Source organism: Scomber japonicus, chromosome 6, assembly GCF_027409825.1.
Source record: "Scomber japonicus isolate fScoJap1 chromosome 6, fScoJap1.pri, whole genome shotgun sequence".
Lineage (NCBI taxonomy): Eukaryota > Metazoa > Chordata > Actinopteri > Scombriformes > Scombridae > Scomber > Scomber japonicus.
Window position 1 is genome coordinate 21,913,326 of NC_070583.1, and position 27,867 is coordinate 21,941,192.

Genomic DNA, 27,867 nt, shown 5'->3' on the forward strand with positions numbered 1-27,867 from the left:
GTTGAAAATGGGTGAAAGTTTCCTTTAATATGCCTACACACTCTCGCATGTCAATGTAAAATCCACCAGATGGCGGAGGTCAGCTATTGGCTTCTATCATTAGTGACATGCAGTATACACTCCGGACTGTAGGGGGAGACATTTGATTATGATAACCAGAGAACCGGTGGAAGGAGAGGAGGCAGTGTCGAAGAAGACAAGCCCCCACTGTCAGTGCACATTCTGCGGCTTTTTCGGTTCAGTCTCGGTCGACAGAAAAGACCGAGAGCTTTCACAGGAGGTGGAGTCCGGTGTGCTTCAACTCCCGTCTGCTGCAATGTTAACTCAGAGCTGAAACTACAAATCCGCCGGCTCTGATACATGACAGGTGACTTGTTTTATTTGTTATTCAGCATCACATCGTGTCATTTATAACGCAGCTGTAGTAGCTCGCATAGATAGCTAAACGTCAGCGGTGGCTAATGTCTGACCGTAGAGACAATACAGTGAGTCGACACCGAGGTAAAATAACTGGGAGGGAAAAATACGGAAGCGTTAGTGTGACTTTTTTATGAGGAGTCTGTACTCCCTCCCTGTTGAATATTTCAGTTCATTTCCTAGTTAGCTGAGATGTTCAAGCTAGCTATCCGTGGGTTTGTCAGACCACCAGGCGCAGACGAACCAGGCAGCTGTTACTTTTCATAATCATGTTATTAACCCCCCCCCCCCCAGACCCCCCCCAAAAAAAGACTTGCAACCCCCTCACAAAAACGCTAAGGTCATAAAATGTTACTCTAAATGTTTGCCATAGTCTCAGCCAGGTGTTAGCAAACTAGCAACGGTTGATTAATTGAGGAAGAAGAGATCCACCTGAGAAGTAACTGGTTAGCATGTGTCTGCATTTGCTGCAGGGCATCTTTATGTAACTGACCATGTTTCTTGGTGTGTTTTGAAGTCGATTGATGGGAGATGCCTCTTCTTGCCAAATATATCAGATGCTTCCCAAGAGACAAAGCAACTTCATTGTTTTCGTTATGAGCATGTTTAATTGATTTGAGACAGTCCGAGACACTGCAAATGAGTAATGCTGGAATCCTCAGAATTTCTGAAGCTCTTTTTTATTTTGTCTTTTTTTTCCTTCCTCCCCCCTCCAGCATACACCAGTCATGGAGTTCAACAAATTAGCAACCTTATGGATATTTTGCTTGTGTCTCATTGGAGAAAGTTGGACTGACAAACCAAGTTCACCTACATCAGACAGCCACACTGTTGAAAATGGAGTATCAGGTGAGTCAGCAATGGCATTAAAGGACAGGCACTTTACTGTGTTTTTTAACAATGTTTTATTGGTTCAAAAGTGAGACAACAAATTACAGAAAACAAAAGAGAGAGATGGTATTTTCAATTTTCCAGTTTTTCACACTACCCTCCTAGACCTACTTTCCCTCGAACCAGGGCTCGCATTGGCCCTCTGCATAGTTCACAAACCCTAGTCCTCTTTGATAAGAATGAATAAGGTGCACATGGAAGATTTAGAGACTTGGACATGAAATTGAATTGAATTAAATTTAAATTATCATCCGACTGTTGTTTTAGGACAAGACTTAGAAAAACTGTGAACATAGACTTTAATTTGTCGTAAGTTTATTTATAGCCATCTATCAAGCTATTCTGACACAATATAAATTGACAGCTAGAGTATTAATGTTCGTGCCACATTTTTGCAATTGTGGAGACACTAAATGTAGCAATGCTGAGAATAGTCTGACCAGCATTCTCGATTAAGGCCTGTCCTCCACCTCATATAAAGGTAATTGATCTTTAAGTACTGTCTAATTCCAAGTTATGGTCAAGTTGTAAAACTTATTTCCAATAAATCATTACTTAATTTAGAGCTGCAACGGTTAGTTGATTAATAAATTGATTGCAGGCTATTTTGATAATTGATTAATCATTTGGAGCCATTCTTTAAGAAAAAAAAATACAGACTCCAGCTTCTCAAATGTCTATATTTTCTGTTTTATTTTTATTTTTTTCTGTAACAGTAAACTAAATATCTTTTAAGTTGTGGACTTTTGGTCAGGACAAAACAAGACATTTGAAGACGTGATCAACATCACATGTGTGTGTGTATTCATTTGTTTATTTATTACAGTGAAGTATATTTAATGGCAGTATAAATAGCTTATAGTTACCAGTTACAGCTCATGTGCGTTTACAGCTGTGTAGTCCATTTTTTGGCTATTTGACTATACATTTCATTACACATTGTTTCTCTTCATTACACTTAAATTATGTAAATCAGGATTATTAAAAGTTGGCCGCGTCATTAGATCACTGAATCCACAGTATTACAGGGAATTATACTTCATACTTTTTTATTAACATTACAGAAGTTTTCCCCTTTTTTAATTTAAAGTGGTCAACATGCAGCCTGTGTACTATTCACAAATTCTTGGTGTAAATGAAATGTATTGTTATGTAAGATCCTACTGTCATAATCTCTTGCAACAATCAGTAAAGTGATTTCACATAAATGATGACAGCAGTTGTTCCTGTCCGACGTATGTTGAGCCATCAAACCATTGTTAACTATGAAACTTGAATTCACTTGAGCCAGTTATAACTTATGATTCATTGTTTTTTTCTTACTAGTTTATGAATTTGTATTGGTTTCACATTTTTAAATGTTGAACTTGACATAATTGATGTGGTATATTCGGTGGTGGTTATCTTTTGTTTGTACTGCTGAAGAGTGTGATTTTAAATGTGGAAACCGTTGAGACATAAGTTGCACATTTTGTGCTTGGGGCACAGTTTTACTGATGTGTGTCACATGTTTTTAAGAGTCCCATGAGGCCACAGTGTGGGAAAGAATTTATTCTTGACAGTTGGTTGTTGTTTTTTTTCCCTAAAGCTTGACAGGTTTTTTGAATGATGATACAGCATTGAAACCGCGGCAGTTATGAAGTGGGAAAGTTATGGAGTGTGCTCTCCATCTGCATGCAGCCACAGAGAATGACTTGCGTAACTTGAGCTCTTAAAAAAAAGTCAGGCTGACCGGTATGTAAATATCTTTATCTTGTGTCTCCGGAGGTTTGCAAGCCAAATGAGGAAAAAGGGGGCAGGTTGGGTGTCTGAGAGTGTTACAGGTGGTAGACTTTCACTCGGGTATCTGTCATTATTTGTTAAACATGGTGAGTGGGTGAAAGAGTAATCGCTTTTTTTTGGTATGCGGTTTTGCCGGTTCTCTGAAAGCTGAAATGTGCCCACACCGCGGCTCAAAAATGAACTTTTTCACCTTGCGGAAGTTCCTGTTGTGCCTTGCTACTTCTCCTTCAGTGGTTTCGTGTGGTAAAGCAGTAGTAATAAACGCAAAACAGTTGATAGATACACGTAGATACAGTGGCAGGGATCAATCTGTGACATGTTCTGCTTTCTGTTTTGTCTCTGTTTTGCCTAACCTGTCATAACATTTGGTTCTGGGAATGAAGACAGCATAGATTAGTGTGATGTGTTAATTAGTGGGAGTGTACTTTAAACTGTTAATTCTGGCACACAAACCTGATGCTTGGAGCTGATTATACACTATTGTGTCGGTGGCAGTGATTAATGATGGAGTATCGATTGGAGCAGTACCATAAGAGTTTAGGGCTTTTATGAAGGGGGAGTTTGATTTTTGCCTACATACTATGTTGATTACATACTATGAATGAATATGAAAGGCAGTGCCTCTGGGAATACATTTCAGCCAAGTGTTAAACCACAATAAACAGCGATTTCAAATCAGACCTGTACCTGTAAACTTTATATCCAACATTTTATTTAATTGATTTGACAATTTGGATTTCAATAGTAAGCAACAAACTGAGCTTTATAGCTCTATCTTCGGGAGATGACGTAAAGAAAATCAGGAACTAAGCTTTGATAGTTGTAAGCAAGGCAAGCTTCCTCTTTAAAACCTCACCTTCCCGCTTTGTGGTCATGATTACAGGTAAATAATTCATGCAATATAGAAGTTATAAAGTATTAGTCAAACTTATAATGTATTATGTAAGAAAATAAACTCTTCTGACAATTTCAGGGGGAACTCGATCATGTTTCCTAAATTGAAATACACACTTCAAACTATGTGGTTCTACAGGTAGCTTGCCGTGGCCTTTCACACAGCTCCTGAGTCTGCAGCACATGCCAAACAAGGTTTCCTCTTAGTGGGCGTGGCAACATTATCTTTGATCTGTGGCAGAGGATTTCTAATCTCTCAGGAAGGAGAGGAAACTCAGAGGACACACGCTTCACTAGATGATTTACCGATTGCCAAATTATATGATAATTTATCATGGAAATGGAAATCTCTGATTATCTGCATTTAATCACGTAGCCTTGCACATTAAATCAAAATTTAAAAAATACACGTTATTAATACCTGACTGTCAAAACCCTAAACATACACACTTAAACAAACACCGCAAATTAAAACTAACAAACCCAAGCCATCGTCTGAAATGAAACTGAATTATAAATCTTGATTAATGATAAGTAAATATTAAAATGTCAATAATTTGCTTTGGGACATGGCCTGTTTTTGGTGGACACAGTAGGCCTGACAGTCATGGTATCTTGCTTCTATGTAACATCCCCACATTTACTGAAAGGCCTTATGTAAACAAGGCTTTGTCCGCAGCCAAGGAATTTTGCAGTTCAGTTATCTTAGAGAGAAAGAGAGAGAGAGAGAGAGAGAGAGAGAGCTTTAGTGAGAGCAGTCCAACCAGGAACTTTGCATTCTCACTATTCTGCTAAAAGGCACAAAAGGTTAAAATCAACAAACCTTCAGCCATCATAGGATTAGTGGAAGTTATGAGATCTATTGTCCATTTAGCTGAAAGTATGTGAGTAACTTGTTATTACATTACTGTGAAAAGAATATGCTTGAAGCTAGAATTGCATATTTGGTGCTGACATGGAAAAAAATAAGAACTTCAGCTTCCTTTTCAGTTTCTTTTTTTTTTTTTTTTTTCTTATCACGTAGCAACAGAAGGAACTGTGTCAAGGATTTCCTTGTAATTGCAAATTGCTGTTATTCCAGTTGTGGTTACAAGACTGCTGGATTTCAAGACACATTCATGTTTTGTTACCGTTTTGGATGTTAAGACTCTGGATGACGAGGGCGAGCACAATATAGAAATAATTGACAAAAGGTGCCACAGGTGACAGAGAAGTTTTTTTGGTCTTTTCAAAAATAGTGGAAAAATTAAGCCAGAATGTATTGCTGGACTACACTAGGCAGGCAGACTGCATTTTTTGGGCCCCCCTCCGTCAAAAAGACTTTGCGATGTTCACAGACAGTAAGGAGCACTTTAATTTGATACCCCCAATTTGGAGCCATACCCTAAGTCCAACAGGAAGTCAGCCATTACATCAAGAAGTCATCCCCATTCATTTGTATTGACAAGTCACCCAGATTCATTTGTGGTCTTAGTTTACCATCTAGAGACATTAACCCCATCACACAATGTTCAATTAAAGGAGCAGGAGCAAAGACCTCTACATGCCTGCTGTGACTGTCCTGTGACTGCCACACACAGCAACGTGCATTTACGTTACGTTTGGCTGTCGAACTGGGAGGTGCGAGGGCCCGTTCAACACTGCTTGCAGTTTTCTAGTTGTATATTTCTATTTTATTTTATTTATTTGGGTTTTTGTTTGTTTGTTTTTTGGCCTCTCTGTCTGCCCCCCCCCCCCCCCCCCCCCGCCAATTGGGCCCTAGGCACGTGCTTAGTTTGCCTTTGCGTTAATCCAGCTCTGACAATAGGCACTAATTCCCAACTTTGCATATGGTTCTTTACTGAAGTCTAGATTGATGGTCCTATTGCAGTAGTAGTTTGATAATGACACTTGCAGTTGTTTCACAAAGGTCCATGGTCCATGAATTTCCTCCTAACACTGTATTGATATGACTCTGTTTCTCCAGACTTCTGTCGCATCGATGAGCCACTATGCAAGGATGAAATTGGCATTCTCAGCTTCGAGGCGATCCGTAGTATCCACAAGCAGATGGATGATGACGCAAACGGCAACGTAGACGTGGTAGAGACAGACGGCGTAAGTACTAGCCTTAAAAAAATCATCATGCACTAGGAGATGATGCTCTGTCCAAGGCAGTATTCTGGTTTGTACAGTCACAAAGCTGGTGTTAAGTCATTCTGAAGGAGCTTACATGTATCATTATTGTAATTCTCTGTCATCTGACATGACATCAGATTTACTTTCAAGACAGTCAGTTAATCATAGCCCTGTAATGCCATTAACCTACTCCAGAGTACCTGGAGGAATTTCTACGTTAGTGCTCCAGTGCTCTTTTCTCAAAGTGTTTGTCAAATAATTAACCTAATTCACACAAAGTGGTTGTAACCGGCATGACATGGACATTGGTGTTGCCACATTTGTGCAGACGCACTGTTACAGAGGGTAATGGTTCACCTTTAAATACACTATGTGGTTTTTTATGACTGTGAAGTACATTTAATGGCAGTATAAAGACCTTACAGTTACAGGTACAGCTGATGTGTGTTTACAACTGTGCATTTATCTCACAACTGGATCCCCAGTCTAAACTACATATTATGGCCTTGAAGAGGCCTCCTCTGGACCCTCATGTCGGTCTGGTTCAGTCTGTGACATGTGGTTCAGGCCAGGCTAAAGTAGGCATCCTCATTACTGAAGCCGTCTCTGCTTTTAGAAGAGGCACTTGGCATGCAAATACCCCTAAGGCATAGAATCAAGTGCAATGCAGCGAGCACTTGTATCTGTAGTGGCTTTGAGCCGAGAAATAGAAAGCTCAAAACGATTAAGCACTTAAAAACAATAGCAGAGGTTCCTGTTCTAATGATTAAAGAAAGAGGACTGCTAATTTCTTTACGGCCAAGATCAAAGTCTGTATCCGGCTTTTGAAAATGAGCTTTGAGCCTTTCCTACATTACACAGGTCCTGCTAATTTCCTACTGAATATGTTTTCAGGAGCGTGATATTTCACCTGCAGTGCAGACCATCTCTACATCCTGTAGTGAAATCCTCCCACACAAATCTATCAAGAAAGAAAAACATGATGACTTATTACTGTCCTCCATCTGTGTTGCATAAGTCTGCTTTTGTGGGAGTGCAAGATGTGTAGGATTTGTCTTTAAAAAGCGGCAACCTGATGACTGAGCTAGCCTACAATATGGTGGGCAACTAGTTAGGTGGTTCCCATGATGGGCATTTGACCACTAATGTTAATGAGATGGAAAGAATGGAAGGAGTCATACATTTACACAGTGCCAGATAATAAACTGGGCACTCAATTATGAATCAAAAAGTCTGAAACACTTTTGATTATTTTTTGTCAGCTAAATTATCAAAATCTCTCTCTGTGTCAACCTCAGTACTGTGAATATGTAGAATCAGATGATGGTTTGTTGGCTAAAAATGTTAAATAATCCCCAAAGTAGCTACAAACCATTCACATTAGAGATGCATTTAACTACTTACTTTCAGGAATGATCATTATGACAGTGAGTTAATTCATTGGCTGTAGCTCATGAAATCTGCCTTAATTAACAGCCACTGACTAAAATTGGCTCTCAACCTTTGGCATCTTTACATAGATTATTGACATCCTGTCTGGGTTTTTTTTTGTTTTTGTGGTGCAGGTGTTTGTTGCACTATGAGCTTTTTTGTTAATCAGTCATGCTGATTTGCCCACATAACCCACATGTGGCTGTTCCAGAGAGAAACAACTGCACTGCACTTGTCTGTGGTGGATGGGGGCAGGATCAGTCTCTTGTGATGACACACAACTGCTTGAGTCTTGGTTTAGTTATTAGCAAGTGACTGAGACTCAAAATTTCAATGGTTTTAAAGAGGTCTAAACACACTGTGACTTTATCAAAGATTTGCTTTTGTGAGATGATTCTTAAAGATTGATGTTTGAAATTATTTAGCTTTAAGTGATCAGTACACATGCTGTAATGTAAATTACTTTTACTATTAACACAAATGAGGAGGAAGGTTTTAGTTGTTTTATGCCGCCGTTAAATAGTTGGTGGGATATCTTGCTAATTTTTCATGTCATGTACGGTAACTATATTTATAGTGCTTTATGTACGTTTCAGAGTGAGGGCAGGAAATGCACTCATAAGCCACAAGAATTTAATTTTCTTATTTTATGAGTGTCATAAAAACCACAGTAGTAAAACAGGTCACAGTTTACGATGGTCACAATAAATCGAAACCCATTAACAGCAAATGTCCAGAACCATTTGAAAATGTAATCTTTGTCTTCTACCATTTCATACATTTAATTCAACCAGCCCCTACTCACACACTGTGTCTGTAGTGTTCTGATATTTATTACACTTTAATTTGCTGTATTAAAGTGCTAAATACTGTATTTTTGTACCATGTGCCCTCATTTCCTGCTGCTTGTAGTAAGTTAACTAAGTTCTGTGTAAGCACTCAAGCATCCTTGTCATCCTGCAGTTCCTGAGAGAAGATCTAAACTACCATGACCCCAAGGCCAAGCATAACAGCTTCCATGGGGATGACCAGTTCATCAGTGTGGAGGACTTGTGGAACGCGTGGAAAGGCTCTGAAGGTACTGCTTTGAAGGCCAACGTCAGCTGCACAATCAGTCCTTTCTTTGAGATCTTTTCTCTATTTGAGTCTTGAGTTGTAGATTGTGAGTTTTATTTTGTAGACTGTGCTCTGCAATGATACACTGTACATTCTGACTGCTTCATATCAGACTGATAATTATTTTATTTTATGACAGAGTCCTTGTGACATTGATTTCTATTCACAGGGGACAGCATTGCTTCAGATAGCCATTAAATTAGAGTTCATGTTTTTCTCTGTGGCTGTGAAAGAGCGGTTCACTCATTACCTCTCCTTGACCCTCTCACTCACCCATCGAAAGTGCAAGGCTGTTTATCAGGTGGTGTGTCAAGTAAAGTGTAGTCGACTTTTCCACTCCAGCCTCAGGCAAAACTGGCATGATTGAATCTGTCAACACAAAATTAACAAACACACTCACCTCCTTCTGCCTATCTGTTTGGCTGGACTATCGTGTACTCTGAGAGCACCGCTCATGTGTTGTACTGTGTTTGGCACTCATGTCTTAACACACACATTCCCCTGGCTGCTTTACTTCCTTTTTTACTCCTAGTACTGAGTTACCCTGCATTGCAGTTTCTTGACAAAGCTCTAGAGGTTTTGAGCCAGGAAACTGTGTTCTGGAGAGAAAACACCACATTAAGACAGATAACCTACTCTGTTGATATTTTGCCATGCACTAGGGAGTGGATTTCCCTTCCTCAGTTATTACTGTGGACGTGGATGTTATGCTATGGGATACCTCATAGCTCATTTAGGATACAGATGTACTTTGTGATAAAATATGTCTCATGTGTCAAGCTGGATGTGCAGTGCAGTCAAATATTATGACAGTGTTGTTTTGCCTCTGCCCTTCAGCACATTGGGTTTTCAGCTTTAATTTAAAGATGTTTCAATATCAAATTAACAGAGTATGGATTTTGACCTTTTTATACGCAGACACCCAGTTTTAAGGAACAATCATAAATTGTTAAAATAATATTTACAACAGTCTTCATATTTCATATTTGGATGCAGATTTGGGTTTTAATCTATGACCACAGGAACGACAACTCACAGACGTCAAAATACACTTGCTGAACTGTTCAGTGCTTTGTGGTTTCTCTGGCTTTCCATAAGTTTCTATAAGGATAATTGTCCAACCTTATGAGTCCTGAATTTTGCAGATACCAGAAGAATGAAATTAAACCAACCATCTGACTGTGTATTTTCTGTTTTTTTTTCTCAGTATATAATTGGACAGTGGATGAGGTAGTGGAATGGCTCATCACCTATGTGGAACTGCCTCAGTATGTGGATGCATTTCGCAAGATGAACTTTAATGGAAGTGCCATGCCAAGGTATGGGAGATTATGACCTACAGTTACTGTGAACATTGCTAGAGCTGAAGAAAAGTGTGATTTCTTTAGACAGTAGACCAGAGGTCTTCAACAGGGGTTCCGTGACCCCTAGGGTGTCTGCAGAGGTACTGTGGGGGGTTGCGAAAGTTTTGGTTGATTAGACATTTTTTTTATATTCCCCCTCACAATTTTTTCCACAAATTGAAATGTCTTTAAATACACATCAACATGAATCCAACACACTGTAGTGAACAGATAAATGGAGGCAGAAGACGTCTTTCAGTCAGCAATGCACACATTCAGCGACACACAGGAGCTCTTTCAAGCTGGGCACCGGTTCATTCACACCTGTCCCGCCAACGAGGAGGACCCGCCCCTGTCGCTGCTGTGCCAATCACAAGGTCATACCTTGCACATGTTTAAAATATAAACATGAATATATGAACCTGAGTATTACAGACATCCCAACTCTCTTCCGGGAGTCTCCCGCGACTATAAATGCAGCGCGTGTGAGAGCAAAGCGTCCTTATAGCTCTGTGTTGCTGCTTATTAGACCGGTCACACCTCCACCCCACCCGGACCAGCACCGATCGCAACCCCCCCACCCATCCTAGACCGACACCAAGTGTAACAGGAACCCCACCCCCCACCCCCAGAACAGACTTCCCTGAAATGACTTTTTGCAGGTTGGGATGTCTGGTATTATTTGAATATCTTAGTATTGAATGCACAATAATAAGGTGGCCTACATTTATACATGGCACTATAGAACCACTTTAATATTAAACACAATTTTATACAATATATATAAGTAGGGGGTCCCTGCTCCATCTCTCCATCAGTTTGGGGGTCCTTGGCCTGGAAAACGTTGAAGGCCCCTGCAGTAGACAGTGACTTTTGGTACTCATGATGAAACATGTTCTTCAGTGGATGTTATGCAACTGCTTTAGTTCCCATTTTAAATTCTATGAAAGGGATCCAGTCTGTGCATCTGTGAAAATATCACAATATGTGGATCTGACAACATTAGCTGGTCTGATTTATAAGATGTGGTATGGAGTTGCATTAGACATACCTGGGGATTGCATTACACCCTTTTTCTTCTCTTCTTTGTTGCCAAATGACCGTGTCTCTGTTCTGTCTCAGGCTCGCTGTAAAGAACACCACTCTGACACTCTCTATTCTGAAGATCCTGGATCGCAGCCATGTGCAAAAGTTGCAGCTCAAGGCTTTGGACACTGTGCTGTTTGGAGCGCCCCTGAGTATGTGACCTATTCCCTTTTTTTCTTTTTTTTTTATAAATTCCTGTTGCAGCACTTAATTTATACCCTCACATATTCTGTTTCTCTGTGTGTTAGGAATTTGTTCAATGTTAGTTAGCTTGTTTATAGGGGATAGTGCACATTAACCAACACTGATTAACATAAATGTGTCGGGTTTAACAGCGACTTGCTAAAAGCTCTGTAACTAATCTCTTCAGTTGTACATATAAAACTGCTCATCAGAAACAACTTATCATGTGTGTTTAAAACTAAGCTAAGTTAACTGATTAGTTTGCACTGAAAAAATTATTAATTAAAAAATAATTATTAACAGCATACCAACATGCTACCCACTGTCCCTGAGATGCAGGCTGGTCAGGTTTTATTTGCTTTATTTATTCAATTTATTAGTTAGTTACACACTCACTTATCTTCTCATCAACTTACTCAGTTACTGGGCCGCGTTTTGATATGTAGATAAAATCCTGTCACTACCTGTATTGGTTTAGGGGGGTTTGAGTACATGAGACGATGCTGCTCTGTATTCCAGACACACCTCTCTGCGTATTGAGACAAATAAACACACCACTCATCCTCGCCTTCTCTCCTTCTCTAGTATCACTGCTCCAATTCTGTAGCTACAGATTCTAATCTTTCTGGTTTTTCTGTGTCTCCTTTTTCCTTTTGGGGATGAGAGCATCACAATGGACGGGGTGTGTCTCATTCTTCTTGGCAGTACTAGAATGTTGTCATTGTAAAAACATGTTCACAAGATGGACTGCCAAAATGCTCTTTTAAAAATAAAAAATAAAAAGTATGTTTATTGTCTTTGTATTACCCGGCATGGAAAGTCAGGAGAATTTAAGGATTAGGTGAAAAATATTGAGCTACGCAAAATATTAATAGCACTGAGAGCCTTCTTTATCCTGAAAGTTGATCCTCTTTTTACTGGAGCACAACTAAGATGCATTAAAAAAAAAAAAAAAAAGTGATGTGCTGATGAAAGCAGACTTATTTATCATTAATGAAGCATATACTGTAGAAACCATTACATGACCCTTCTTAGAGAGCAGACATTAGCACAGCAAAGAAACTGAGCAAGGGAGTGGTGTGTAGTGATCTGTGTCTGGCATGTGTCACTGTGGACGTGTTTTGTTAGTCACACCAGAGAGGGCAATCTGGCTTTGACAGCCTCTCAAAACCAGGAGGTCCCGCTGACTGACTGTCTATAGCAGCAGTATTTTAAGACACATCCAACAATGGGTTGACCCTAATGCTGTGGACATTTATTAAATATTTAACAAGCTTAATAAAAACAAACACATAGGGGTCCAGGCATTTCCAGTCTTGTGGTTAATTAAATACACTCAAAGCTCTCTTGGTGGTTTTCTTTCAAAACAGCAAGGGTAATGTTCATGTATGTGGCAATTTACATAATCTAGACAATGGCAGTGACAGAAGACAAACTGTTTTCCTGTGTAGGACAGATGGTGTTGTAATTGCAGTAGAATAGTCTAGCATTAGGGAATTATCTCTGAGATAATGCACAGTGTTTCTTTCTTCCCCTCTTTCTTTTTTTAAAGTTATTTTTTGGGCATCTTTTGCCTTAATTGCATACATGCCACAAAGGTCCCTGGTGGTTATGTGGTATATGCAATAACCTTTCGGCTATAAGGGAGCTCAACGCACAGTGTTTCTGTTTAGCATCTGTGCTCAGTCACAATGCAGACACAAGACAAATTAATCAGTATGCGTCTCACTTAAATATTGTGACCTAATTTTGGGGAGTTATTCTCATGTGATAAAACAGTAGCAATCCATCGCTGAAGTGTAATTACTGTGTTATTCTTACATATTCAGAGGAATTAAAATACAGGAGCTGTGGCTTAGGTCTCCTGTAGATTTTTCCAGTCAGTTTGCTCTGCTGATTCTAGCAGCTTTGCTTTGTTATGACACAATAACAGGCACAGGCAGTCCTTGACTCTGATGAACCTCTGTTTGTTCTGGACTTTATAAGCAAGTCTAGAGGAATATACACAGCTCTCCTGGATGGTGATTTAACACAAGCTAGAGACTTGGTGGTGTTATTTTACTGTGCACATGCAGGCGGTTCATGTGAATAGGGATGTGTGAAATGGGTAAATGGGATGAAGTCTGAAATAATTTTTTGGTTTTGCTTTTGCTTTTTGTCAATAGCAGCCCGAAGTACAAACACATTTTGAAAGGAACTATATTTTATGTGGCATGCCTTCCTGATCTTATCTTAAGAGAGTCAAGCTTGCACTGAGATTACTTTTTTGTCCTAATTTCATCTTTTATCCTTGATTTTTATCTTTCTCAATCTTTTTGTGTCAATTTCAGGAAGTAGTTTTTTCACATCTCTTTCCTAACACAGCACCTCTTTGCAGGTTTTGCAAGAACATGGTGACTGTGTGTCAACAGTTGCATGATAATGCTTCTCTGACTTACCAAATGACAAACAAATTATATCAAGTCATTGCTTGCTTCTGGGTTTTTGTAAAAACATGTCTGTTTGAAAGATGATCTCAATCTAATCTAATACTTTAAAATTAGATAGTTGATTTCTAGATGCTGTGATTGTTTTGTTTTTTTAAAGATTTTTTTCTGGCTTAGATGCCTTTATTTGACAGTAGAGAGACATGAAATTACAGATTTTTAACAATCAATGCTTTGATTGTTAATAATAGGCGTATCACGATACACTCAGCTCATGAGACGAGACGAGACACAATATGTTTTTTAGCACCAGTTACCAGACTGAAATAGGTTAAGCTGTCTTTGTCATGGTCTTTTGCAGTAGCCCCCTCTCACCACACAATGTGTCACTCCACCACACAATGTCGTATGACTATGTAGCCTACATTTAAGACCAACCTTCAAACCACATCCATGTAAAGCTTGTTCATATCCTATACAAGTGTCTTGCTGAAATGCACAACTTCTTCTTTTCTGTTTTTCCCAGTGAACAGACATAACCACTTGAAGGACTTCATGTTGGTTGTGTCAATAGTCATTGGAATGGGTGGCTGCTGGTTTGCCTACATCCAGAACCGCTACTCCAAAGACCACATGAAGAAGATGATGAAAGACCTGGAAGGCCTGCAGAGAGCAGAGCAGAGTCTGCATGACCTACAACAGAAGTGAGGGTTTTTCCCACCACCCACACAATAAACCGTCTTATTTTCTACAAGCACTGTATGGTGCACTCAGACCATCTGTTTTACATCTCCACAGAATACACACCAGTAAATGTGGACCCGCATTCTTATTTGTCTTCACATTAAAACTTTTGTACATCAAATACATTTATACTCCCCATATACTCTGCTGATCAAGTGAATTTAAAATGTGGAAGACTGAGCAATTACTTTCAGCTGAACTCATTCTGATAGCATTTTGTTTTTTGTTAAGAGTTCAGCAGCCATATTACAATCTCAACAACAGCCTCACTCATTAGATACAAGGCAGGTGTGCAAAAAATGCCTTTGTTCATTTTTCCCTCAAGGTTAAGGCTTCATAAATGTGCATTTCTGCTAGATAAGAGGCATTAATTCAAAGCAAGCAGCCTGCAGGAAATCCTGTCAGTCGGAATGATTTTACTATGCAGATAAGGTGTGCTTGATTGTTAAGAATTTGCATATAGTGCAGTGTTTTCTGCTTTTTGGAGAGACTCGGTAGTGAAACAATTCTCCGTTCTCTGTATACAGTAGGAGCAACTGAGATTGAAACTAAAATGAGAATAGCCTGTCCACGTTAAAGGTCAGTCCACCTTAAGTGAGCCTTTTCAAGTAAGGCTAAACAATTGTGGCTAACTTTGGGGGATAACGCCCTTCACTTTTCCTGCATTTTTCTTGGTCATGAGAAACTGCAGCATTTATTACCCTACACACTGGCCTCTGCTGTACATTTACTGCCAGACTGACAGCTTACTGCTAACCTTTTCCTCTGCTCCCCTCGCACTCTCGCAAGTCACTTCTCTGCTGCTTTAAAGCTACGCTACTCTTATAACGGTACCCTTCACGCCAGTGTCCTTTGACAAATGAGGTGAGGGGGGATTATAGGATTTGATGCACTAGTAGATGACTCAAAACAAATTTAGGAGCAGTGCTCATAATTTGGTAACAGCAGAATGAATATAGGGGAAACACTGTTGTTGTTTTTAATCCATACATTACATACATACAACTGTCTGCATGTACAGAGCCACATTGTTCTAGAATGGGAAGTGAAAGGATGTTGGGTAATGAGAGAGACTGGAAGAGTGCAGTATGTTTCATTTGAAACACCCTAACAATATAACCCTTTAGACAAATGGCTCTACTTGCAAAATCTAAATTAAATGACTGAAACAAGAAAATATAACAAACACCTGATAAACTGTTCATCACAGTGTTGAGTTTCATCAACATGAGAGTCAATGTGAACTCTGAACCGCTGGTATTCAAGACAGTTTGATGTCTCTGTACAACTTCCCAATTTAGAGCTGTCCTTTCTTTCTAGCTAAGACCACATTTTGGTTGAAAGCTCCAACAACTGACTTGGTCATTTGCCAACTCAGCTTTGCTCCCTTTCATTTCTTCATTTTCTCTCTCATCCCAACCAGTCAAGGCAGATGGCCGTCCACCTAGGGCCCGGTTCTGCTTGAGGTTTCTTCCCATTAAAGAGGAGTTTTTCCTTGCTGCTGTCACCAAGTGCTTGCTCATTGGGAAATGTTGAGTCTTTTTAAATTAAATTAAGGAGTATGGTCTCGACCTGTCCCATGTGAGAAGTGCCTTGAGATAACCTTTGTTGGGATTTGGTGCTGTATAAATACATTTGGATTGAATAGAGGCTAACTTCAAAATGCAACAATTGCATTGCTGTTTAACAGTTAGTGCAACACCTTCAGAAAGCCTTTGCAGCTTTGGTTTGAGCAGTGGTGTTTCACACATTGACATATAACATATAAGCCACACATCCGTGCTAAGTACAGTAACAAATGCAGCTTGATATCACAGTTTCATAGAGCGTGGGAATCATCAGGGTTTGGCCTGGCGCTCAAGCATAGCCATGAAATTACAGGTCGATGCAGTTATGATGAGTCAATCCCCAAAAGACTGGATTTTAAAGATTTCATAATCTGTGAAATGAAGGTTGAATGCACAGTGTTTCATTCAGAGTCTTCACTGGGGATTTCTATATTAACCAGTGCAATTGACTGAAATGTTAACCAATTTTATTTAGAAATACTGTAAATCATCAGCAGCAGCACCACAAGGAAACAGTATTGGTGGCAATAATACAGTTAGTCATTGTTCAACAAAGCATGTGGATGGTGTTTCAAATAGATGATTACAGCATGTGTCTGCAGTATAGCAGATGTTGCTATACATGCATATATCATGCTCCCACTGGGTGCACCCCTGCCCTCCTAATTGCATGTTTTAAAAGAGATACACTAAAAGGAAGTATTTCAAAGGGAGCAAAATGCATGTTAGCAATCAGCAGTATCATTAATAGTTGAAGCTTAAGAAAAATCAAACTATTTTGGTCCAGTTAATACTTCTAGGAATGCTGGGATTGTGCTTTTGAGTGTGCACTGACTCTACTTATGCCTTTAAAGGATAGTCAGACACAGCTTCATGCCATACACAGGTCAGCTCACTTTTTACAGACTGTCAAACAACCAAGATGAGTCACAAATAAATGAAATTGATGTTCTGCTGATTTGCAAAACTTAACATGAAAAGGCACTGTTCAAAAGTGAGCTGCCTTCACTGTAGTGGTATTGCACTAGGTCTCAAACACATAGCAATGCATTGTAATGTATATGAAGGAGGATTCTTGTCAAAAATCGTTCAATTAGATTGTGATATGTTATGTACAGAGTTGAATTTGACCCGAGTTTGGCAGTAAAGGAAAACTCATTGAAAGGCCAAAATGGAACGTGTGCTCAAACTCACTGTCCAGAGTAGATCCGTGACCGGCATGGCCACATGACTGCAAACATTCCTCGCTTGATGCTTGGGGACATGGAACAGGGATAGATGAACTGTTGTAGGCGTCAAAACTATTTTACTACCCTCATTACCCTTATGAGTCGCTCTTTGTAACAGCTAGCTATATGGGTGACATGTTTTTGCAACATGAGACGGCATGCTGTGATTGAACAGCAGAAAAGACCGGACTTAAGTTTCGGTAACTTAACTGAGATTGGAGTCTTTATTTTCTGTTCAGTTACGCCTCTTCATTCAGCTCTGTGACATCTCATCCATGGCTTATGTATGTGCACTTCCCTATAACATAAATGAAGCATTGCATGTGCATTTGTTTGTTGTACTAGTACAAAAAGGGAGTGGAAAGTGTTTTTGTAGGATTTGTTTGCTGAATCCCGATCCAAAGAGCCATGCACTGCTCTAGTGGGGACAAACCAATGAGGTTACACTCTGTCCCTCTTACAGACTTCCAGGTCAGTCTGTTGCCCCTGTGGCTTTAAACTTTGATCAGTTGTGAGAACACACCTGTCAGTACCAAATTTGAAGTGACATTTCTCTTTAGCTAAGCTAATTGCTCATACTTAATTCTCTGCTGTAGATCAAATAAGCAATCCTTTAGTAAACCGTAAAGGTCAACAAGTGTAGACAGTAATCAGTGAACTAACCATAGCTGATTGTATGCTGTGATGCATCACATACAGCACCTTAATCAGTTTAACAAATGGCATTTTTTCCTCAACTTTCCCCCAAAGTTGTGGTTTATTCAGTTTTACAGTGTAATGTCTCTGCTGCAATTCAGTGGTGTTGAGGATTTTAATCTAATCTGTGGTTGGTGAATGCTCTGAGAATGAACCAGCAAAACAATTGTCTTGCTGCAAGTGTCTTTCATTGTTGCATTAGTTATCGTCTGTTTCTCAAAAGGAGAATTTGTTCCAGAAAAGCGTCATGATTTGAAACACTTTTTTATTATACTGGATATTTGTGGCCTTTGTATTTATAATCAAAGGAGTTTTCACAATCTTTATTACACATTGTATGTATTGCAGTGTTGACAGCCAAGGACCAGCTGTATGTAGGGATATTGTAAGTATGTACTGTAATGTCTTGTGGGTCAGTGTTATTAGACTAGAAGAGACATTATCTCCTACAGTACATGTTTTTTGAGCTGAGGGAGAGAGAGAGGCATGTCCTCTGTCTGTTGCTGTGCCTTTCTTCCTGATCCCTGCTGCCAGCTGCTCTCTTTCCATACCTTCAAGCAGATCCTGTGGTGGTATCAAGTAGCCTGGCCCAGCCACGGCTTCCCTGTTCCACTGACAGTGGGAGGAGGCTGTGACTGGAGCTGGATTTCCTGGGTGCCTTTTACAACGCCGCTTGACCCAACCTCTGCCTCTCTGGTGGGAGATGGTGTTAAGCATGGCTGCTTAACATGTCAGCTCTAGTGCTGATTCATCCACATTTGGATTGGGGTGTGGCGTACAGACAGACATCTTGGAAAATGACTAGCAACAAGGACAACAACATTGCATGTGATTGGAATTAATACATTAGATTTATTTCCACAAACATCTTGTTACTTGTTAGCAGGATAAACACAAATGTAATATTATTAGAAGACGTTTGGGTTATTAATTACCTTCTCCTGCAAAGGCTGTAGAGACACTGTGTCTGGGTCCTGAGAGCCCCTGCAATGCAGGTCAGTTTAAACAGCATTTGGCGTCTTCTCTCTGGCCATTGTAGCTCTGCCAGTGCTTTAGAATCTTAGCTAGAGAATGGCAGAGGTCAGGGTCGAAAGCATTAGCAGGACCGCCCACCACCCACATTTTCCATAGCTAGTAGACGTGATCACCTTTCATTTCTCTGTGCTTCTGTACTCCCTCTGCTGTTGAGTTTAGGAGGAGAGTGACCCCTAGTGACTGAAAGATGCTATAACCTGCTGTTATAATGTAAAAGAAAAATGTTTAAAATCTAAAGATAGAATTGAGTTTTGTTTTTTGTTTAGTCACACAGTAATGCTAACCCTAACCCTAACCAATTAAGACTTCATTACTGTGATTAGCTGGGTCAGGATTAGGGTATTTTGACAGACATCCTAAACTGACATTTGTGTCTGTGTGTCTAAGCACAAATAATTATGTCATGGGTGACAAGCCTTCTGAAACTACACTTTCTTTTTAAATAGGGTTGTCTAAAAATATCCCACATACAACCCAACACATATATGTTCTGGATACTACAGGGACATGGGTATCACACTGTACTGTTCTAAAATTGCACGCTGACAGCTGTTGTCATTCTTGGCTTGGCTTCCTCTGATGTCAGTTTATTGTGAGCTGCCTAGCAGCTGATTGTAACTCTTTGCTGTCTACATGCTAGCCATGGTTTCCGGTGATGCACAGCTGATGCAAGTCCTGCATTCCATACATACATGATACTCACATGCTTACGTGTCATGCCTGGCCACAGGAAAAGAAACTTACACCTACTACGCTACTTTTCTGTAGTTTGACCTTATCCAGCAGCTACTGGTGATTTGCATTTTTACTATCTTTTGACAAACTTTTCACTCTTCTTGTCTTCAGGCTGCAGATCGCCCAGGAGGAGCACCGCACAGTAGAGGTGGAGAAGGTGAACTTGGAGCAGAAGCTGAGAGATGAGATCAACACAGCCAAGCAGGAGGCCCAGCGACTGAGGGAGCTGCGTGAGGGCACAGAGAATGAACTCAGTCGGCAAAAGTATGCCGAAGAAGAGCTGGAACAGGTACTATACTGTACAGTGATGAATGTGGTTTAAACATAGATACTGAAACTGAGTGAGTAGTGGTTTATTTACTTAAGTGGTATCTGCACATTATGTTTAGGTTGATCAGATTCACACTGCCTGTAGTATAAATACAGTCTTTGTCCATTAAGAATTTGGCAGGAACAGCACAGTCCACACAAGTAAACATAACACACAGGAGTATTTGTTTGAAGGACTATCACAGTGATCTAGATCAGACACTTGTGTCACAGTTCTTTTTGTCATTCGGAAACGCAGTGATAAATTGGAAACATAAAAATTGTTCACATTTAACATAACACATCTGCGAGGTGGACCACGCAACACTCACTTGCACTCCTGTAACAGTGACATGTGCACCCAACCTCCTCCCTGGATTCTTTGGTCCTTAACTATAAACATGTTTCAAAAGTATCAGGGTTTTGGAATATATGCTCCCCAAGCACTTTATTAGGAACACCTGTGCAATCAAAGGTTCCTTAGAGAAAGTTGAGGCGTGTCAGTTCTTTATGTATGTAAAATTTTGTGACTGTTGTTAAGTTAGAATCTTCAAAATGTAGGACATATATTTAATATTTAATATTCAATTAGGTATTAATATTTTCATCTTAATCACAGAATTTCACAGAACTCTTCCAGTTAACCTGTTTTTTCAGAAAACACAAATACATTTTGCCAAGAAAATGCTGCTAGATCATACCAAGCGTTACGTGTAAATTGAATGTTTGACATTTGTTGTAGGTACGTATGGCTCTGAAGAAAGCAGAGAAGGAACTGGAGTCACGGAGCAGTTGGTCACCACCAGAGTCTCTCCAGAAGTGGCTGCAGCTCACACATGAGGTGGAGGTGCAGTACTACAACATCAAGAAGCAAAATGCTGAACGGCAGCTCCTGGTGGCCAAAGAAGGGGTAAGCATGTATTCATGTGTAATGATTTTAGTCCCCACAGTAGCCATTTTATTGTAGTGAAACCATTTTTTTGAAACTTGACCTCACTGCATAAAATTACCTATTGTGAGCTGTAGGATAATCAAAGCCTCTTAAAATTTAACCACCACAAATTACAGGCCCAGTGCATTCAGAGGATGTATGGTTTTCATTGGTAGCTTCCAGAACAGAAGTCCCAAAGGTGGTTGATTTAACTCTGAACTGTTGTACCTGGGAATAAGATAATATTTAACATAGTGCATGAGTAATGTTTGTACAGCAGAGATAAATATTTGGTGTTTGGTGTCCACAGGCGGAGAAGATCAAGAAAAAGAGGAACACTCTCTTTGGGACTTTCCATGTGGCTCACAGCTCCTCCCTGGATGATGTGGACCACAAAATTCTGGCAGCAAAGTATGTTAGAAATATTATGGCTTAAATATTTTATTGAATTTTAGAAATCTTGTCCAAGCAGTATCCATTTGGAAAACTGTGTATGATTTAGCCTTGGCACACAGGAGTAATTAATAAGTCTTCTCTCTGCTTCCTTACCTTTCATAGACAAGCCCTGGGCGAGGTGACCGCTGCTCTGCGAGAGAGGCTGCATCGCTGGCAGCAGATAGAGATCCTCACAGGTTTTACCATCGTCAACAACCCAGGCCTTCCTTCTCTGGCCTCATCCCTCAACCTCGACCCCACCTTCATGGGCGGCCGAGCTGCAACACCTCAGCACTTCATCATGTCCGACGACATGGACGACATGGATGAGGATATCATGCCTGGAACTCTGCAATGTAAGAGTTCAACCGAATCTGTCGGCCCTTCTGTGGCTAGTGGCAAACGAACCCCTAAACACTCCAAGACCCTGCTGGGGAAATCCAAAAATCAGTCCACATGAGAATTTGGACCTTTTTTTTGCGCCACAATTACCTGAATTTGTCCTTATGGCCTCACTCATGATGGAGGTAGTGAGGGTCTCATGTCTACGACCGAATGAGTGTTGTTTTGCATTTGTATAATATGTACCATGTAAATTCATATAATTGTCTTGCTCTTTTACAAACAATTCCACATGAATGCCTTTTTTTTGTTAATTGTTCTCATTTTGGATCAAAGTGTTTACTTGACTCACAGTCAGTTATGGAGAATGAGGACTCCTGTGACTTCCCTCTGGATATTGAACTGTCGAAAAAGAAATATACTTCTTAATGAGAACACGTTTTTGTGCTGTAGTGGTTGTGTCCTAATATGTGCTACATCATCTTTTCAAACTACTCTTGGTCAAACAGCTGCAACAAAAGTAGAAATATAACATGCAGTCAGTGCCCAGTAACCTCCCCCTCTAGAAAGGATGAAATTTAGATGTAAACAACATAATCTCTCTGTAGAAAAACTGCTGCATTAATCTTGAGCAAAATACACATCTCACATTGTTATCTGATCAAGAAAACCTACACAAGTCAGGTGATCATACTACACTGTAACCATGTCTATATTTGACTTATTATTATGGCACTTTACATGTAGAAGGTTTGCAGGCGAAAGTTGTACTCCAGAATCCCTTTACGACAGCGATAGTGAGTAAGTCTTTAAATTAAAATTAACTGCACTCCTTATCTCACTCCCCTCTCTCCCTCCACCACTTTTTGTTGAATTTGGTCCCCACTGCTGTGTCATTGGCCTAACTACAGATGGCACCCGACTGTTGGAACGACGAGCCAGTGACCTGTGGTCCGTCTGTTCAGACTATCAACCCATGTGGAAATATCCCGGTTGGCCATTTATTCATGCACCAGTTCTGCCCTCGATCCCTGTCCTCCTCACTTGGCTCGAACTCACACAGAGCTGTAATAATTTGTAATTGGACAATAGACTGTAGATGGAAACAGCTGACAAAAGGAGAAACTACTCCATGCTGTGTTCATCTGAATACACCCATGACCTTGCCTTAGTCACTTGCTTGCCACGTTTACTCATTATTCTTAACCTTGTCACCACCCAGTGCACACCTGCTTTCTTCCCATAGTGAGATGTCACTCAACCTTACTGTAAATGGGCACTTCCTTTCATAATCCCCTAATTATGGTCACTGTTATCTCCTTTTTGTTTATTTTTTTCCCTTGTAATGAGGAAAGATAAAACAGAAGAGGTGGGATTATAATTTAATGTTCAGTACAAAAGTAAAATAAAAAGGGCTATATCTATGAAACCTAATATTGCTCTAGTTCAGTGGTGGAATGTAACTAAATACATTTACTCAACTATTGTACTTAAATATTATTTTGAGGAACTTGTACTGTACTTCTGTTACAGAGGGAAATATTGTACTTTTTACTACATTACATTTATTGCACAGCTATAGTTACTAGCTACTCTTTAGATTGAAATTTTCGGCAAAAACTAATCGCATTGTAAGATTAGACTACCTGACAGTATAAATTGTGAAAATTAGCTCTGTGTTGACACCTTTTTAAAATCCTGCTTATGTGTACATATCAGTAGATCAGTATTTCTAGTCCATATTTATGATAATTATAACACTCTTAGTGAGGACAGATTCTTTTAGTACATTTTGCATCCAGTACTTCTATCTTTTTTACTTAAGCAAGATTTAAAGTGCAGGACTTTTTCTTGTAATGGAGTGTTTTTTATTTAATGTTATTGCTTATTTCATACTTAAGTAAAATATCACAGTACTTCTTCCACCGCTGCTGTAGTTCAAAGTCAGTTCCTAAGTGCAACATAAATTTATCCCAGCACCTCAATATCTTTCCACTGATCTCCCAATTGGTCTCCCCTTACAATCCTGTCCGTCAGACTTGATTTCATGAGTGGCTGATGATAATGCTGTTGTTTTGTGCCCACAGCTCCCAGTATGATGTCCCTGCGCCAACGCCACATTGACCCTCAGCTGGCCATGGGCTCCCAGAGGTTGGTAGAGAGCTGCCCCTTGGCAGGGCAGCAGGGAGAGGGAACTCCATACCCATCCAGATCTAGGGCTATCTTCAGAGAGTCGCGCAGCCACTCATTTGGGCACCTCGAGAGTCTCCCTCTGCCTTCTCTGTCCTCTGCTGTGTCTCACCCCACCATCATGTTTACCTCAAACCCAAATCCTCAGTCCCTGTCTTCGTTGTCCTCTTCCTCCTCCTGCTTACCTAGCTCTGTGGGTGGCGCTCATGGCCCTCATTCCTCCCATATATATCACACTACTTTCCAGCCCATGGACCCCATTCCTGATTTCACCTTCTCAGATGTCTCCAAAGACTTGTGCAGCGGCAGCTTTGGGTATCCGTCTACTCTATTTCAGTTCTCCACACACATCGCATGTGCGTGGGTGTTTTTATTCACCAGCTGCTGTTTTCTTAAGTTTTCACTTTTCTTTTTTTCCATTTTGCTTTCATATCATTGCACTCAATTAGATATTACGATATCTGTGCATTTACTCTTTCCTCAACCTGCCTTACTGTTTCTGGTATTCTTTGCCTGCAACACTAACAAGTGTGGAGTTCCAATGTCCAGGCTGTGCCCAGTATGTCCATGGCTTCGCAGGCATAGTGTAGAACCCTGGCATGCAAGGCTTCAACTTTAAACCATTTGTGACTGTTTTTCTTATTCCATTTAACTTGTGTTTTTTTCCCCCGCAGGGATCTAAATCGCTCTGACTCCGACTCTTCCCTGTCCCTCTCCCAAGTTGGTGATCGGCTATCTGCTTACAGCTCCAAAGGCCACCTAATCAAGCCCACCTCTCTCATGCACGGCATGTCCGGCCGCGCTGATGACACCGTCTCACTGCATGCTCACACTCCAAATGGAGGGAACCGTGTTCATGAAGGCGGTCTTGCAGAGGCTGTCCCCGAAAGCCCCATACTCATGAAGAAGGTGTACGGCATGGAGAAGACACCCAGCATGGGAGAGATGAACAGCCTGTCAGAGTCGTCACGCTCCCTCAGCCCCAACTCCACTGAACCTGACACGCCGTCGCCTACAGGGGGTCAACCAGGGGCCGGGGGGGCCAAGGGCAACACCCGCATCCCACAGCTGTCTTCAAAGAAGAGTCCACTGGAGGAGGATAGTGGCTCAACAGGAGAAGACACAGATTCCACTGCCAGCCGCAAGAAACACACCTTCAAGATCTTCAAGAAACAGAGGAAATAAGGGCTATATGAACTATCAAATCTGTTTGACTGTATTCCTCTGGTCTGTTTTTGAAACAAAAAAAGTCTTTTTGGGGGGTTCTTTAATGGTCTAATGATGGCACAATTTGTTGCCGTTGCGTCTTTTTGTAGGTACGATGCCTACTCTTAGAAACTGTGGGAGCAACCAGCTTTTCAGTTTTATCTGCTTATTCGGTCATTGTTGAATATGTGGGGAATGGGTAGGTTTGTATATTGGAATGTAAAGTATTATTTATTCTGCAGGAAAATTGTGCCAGTCTCTAAGGGAAATGTGTCTCCCAGTTGGTTTTTCTTTCTTGTTCTACAATCTATAACATTTTTGCATGTCTTCACTTTTGTTTGACTGATGCTCTCTTAGTGTTTGCTTGGTTCTTGTTGTTAACCTGCTTAGACAACAACTTGATGTTTCTTTTATTACTACTTAGCCACTTACCTACAAATCCAAAGTGAATGCGCACTCCTTTCTGTTTTTTTTTTTCCACTGACTGCTTCATTAATATTGGTGGTGACTTTTTGTCGTATTTGCTTCAGCAAAGCAAATGGCACATTCTGGGATCCTTAAAAAGACAAGCAGGAGTAGGCTAGGACCAGAAAGACAGTGACTAGTTTTTATTTCTTAAAAATTGGGGCACATTACAATAATACTATCTACAGGGTGAGATTTATTCAGACCTCCCAGAAGTGAAGAGGAAAAAATGTTACATTTTCAGCCTTGGATCATATCCAACATCTGAATGAAATCATCTTGTAGACAAAGGGAGTTGAACAAGAAGAAAATCTTCCTGCAAAGTTACAAATGGACCATCAAATTGCAACATTAGACCTTCTGCTTTGTCTTTAGTATCTACGATTGAGTGCATGTGTGCATGGGAGTATGAGAGAGAGAGAGAAGTGCTTTGCTTAAATTTCCAGCTATGAAACAAATTTAACTAGGATTCATTTTTAGATTTACGTATCCTGTTATCCTCACCAGAACAGGGAATGAACAAATGCTAAAATGTTCGGCTTAGATGTACAGTAAATACTTTCTCATCATAGGGCAGAAATGTTACCAAAAATATCACTTCCATAACAATAAATGTTACAAAACTAAAAATACCTGACTCAGAGACTGCGTGACACTGAACTTGTATCTGGGTATATTTTAAAACAACTGTTAACACAATACGCTCAAGTTGCAATATTAAAAAAAGAAAAAAAAGTACATAAGTGTTTTGATTTTGACAATCGTCTGCTAACAAGATAAAGGGGATCCAATGTTTTACACTGAATGTTAATCAGTGAAAAAGTTGTGAGTGCAGCTTGGATTTTGACTGTAGGCTCCTTTTTTGAATTTCTGTTTTATTGTTTCTGTTTTAATGATTACGTAGTTGTTCAATGAAAACTTCACAGCAACTACAATCTGTCAGCGAGGAATGGGTGCTGGAAAGGGCTATAGTTACACAGCAAAATCATTTGTTCGGTGTAAGAAATAATTTTTAAAAATAACCAATTTGTAAATCAGCTTTTATGGAAGATTTAGATCAATAAGTTATGAAAGCAGAAGACCAAGAATCACTTCAAAGTGCCAAATCGCTTACTGTCAGAGGCCTTTGTATTTGTAGTGTGTTCGGCCCTTTGAGACCCTTTTACACAGAACACAACCCCACTAAGATATATACAGTATATACAGTACTGTATGTATTGAGCATAAATCCTGAATGTCAAAGGGGTATTGTGTCTGTAAGAAGTATTGTCTAAAGTATGTTTTATTTATCTTATGTATTTGTTGGTTTATTTAACAGGGACAGTGCAGCATAATAAATGTCACTGTAAATGCAGCAGAATTAGCCAAGAAGCTATTTTTCATACAATATGTAGTCCCTGCACGGATGTTACAGAGTAACCCTAAAACAGAATATAAGATTCAAATTACAAAGTTGTCTAAAAAGTTATCCTATGTTTACATTTGTTGCAGATACGTACTGTCCTCAGTGTTATCACAACAAAGAACATTGTGCCAGTTTAACTATACTGATAACTTTGTATAAGCACAGAACTATGCATCAGTAGTTGTAGAAGATAAAGTAGTAGGAATGGTACACTTGGGGTGCTCCTGATTAATAAACAACCAAAAAGTGCTGCAAGAGACACAGCTGGCCTCCCCCATCCTCATAATGTAAAAGGTGGTTTGGATGTATAAGACGTTTAAATATTAAGTTTAAAAACCGGCTATATAAAAAAAAACTCAATTTCCTACTGGTACATTTTTTTAAAGTGTCATTTGTACTCTTTTTGCACGACAGCTGTAAATGGATTATTCCATCTGAATGTGAGTATGTATGTGTGTGTGTATGTGTCTGTCTGCTCCCAGTATAATGCACTGTAATGTTGATGCATGTCAACTGCTGTAACAAAACCTATATTGGGTTAGAAGAGTGGATCAGCTTAAGCATTTGACTCCCAACCCTACTTTTCTTTTTTCTTCATTTTGAGCTTCTATTTATGAATACATACAGTATATTTGTACAGAGAAAATGATAATTTTGCATCTTCTGTGATGGTCTAGACTTTTATGGCACTCCTGCATGATAGCAATAAACTATTTTGAATGAAAGATGAGCTGATTTGTCATACAGCAGACATTACACCCCATACATGCTGCACAACCTTTCACATCTGTTGAAATATACAATTGTCTCTTTTTAAATATAATTTCTCAAAGATGGCAGTGTATTATTATTAATATATGTAAATGTTGAAGCTAAACAGAACAGGTCAA

General features: G+C 39.9%; 1 protein-coding gene across 2 annotated transcripts; it reads left to right on the forward strand.

Annotated features, from left to right (window-relative positions):
• Window positions 1–248: 248 nt before the first annotated feature.
• Window positions 249–27,854, forward strand: stim1a (stromal interaction molecule 1a). Of its 2 annotated transcripts, XM_053320677.1 has the most exons (14): window positions 249–367; window positions 1,134–1,266; window positions 5,951–6,081; window positions 8,497–8,611; window positions 9,857–9,968; window positions 11,115–11,230; window positions 14,214–14,391; window positions 19,806–19,983; window positions 20,746–20,913; window positions 21,245–21,345; window positions 21,493–21,725; window positions 22,623–22,703; window positions 23,799–24,216; window positions 24,576–27,854. In XM_053320677.1, exons 2-14 carry the CDS (start codon window positions 1,146–1,148, stop codon window positions 25,084–25,086), a joined length of 2,463 nt encoding a protein of 820 aa, XP_053176652.1. In that variant the 5' UTR covers window positions 249–367; window positions 1,134–1,145; the 3' UTR covers window positions 25,087–27,854. The 2 variants fall into 2 exon arrangements, with proteins under 2 accessions (XP_053176652.1, XP_053176651.1); XM_053320676.1 differs by lacking the exon at window positions 22,623–22,703 and having other exon boundaries at window positions 23,799–23,862.
• The last annotated feature ends 13 nt before the right edge of the window (window positions 27,855–27,867 follow it).

What these genes read in the sequence shown, in the direction of transcription:
- stim1a (XM_053320677.1), top strand. Translation starts at nt 1,146, where the DNA reads ATGGAGTTCAACAAATTAGCAACCTTATGGATATTTTGCTTGTGTCTC. An exon ending in TCCTGGTGGCCAAAGAAGGG is followed by an intron (nt 20,914 to 21,244) that starts GTAAGCATGTAT and finishes TGGTGTCCACAG; the next exon opens with GCGGAGAAGATCAAGAAAAA. An exon ending in CACAAAATTCTGGCAGCAAA is followed by an intron (nt 21,346 to 21,492) that starts GTATGTTAGAAA and finishes TACCTTTCATAG; the next exon opens with ACAAGCCCTGGGCGAGGTGA.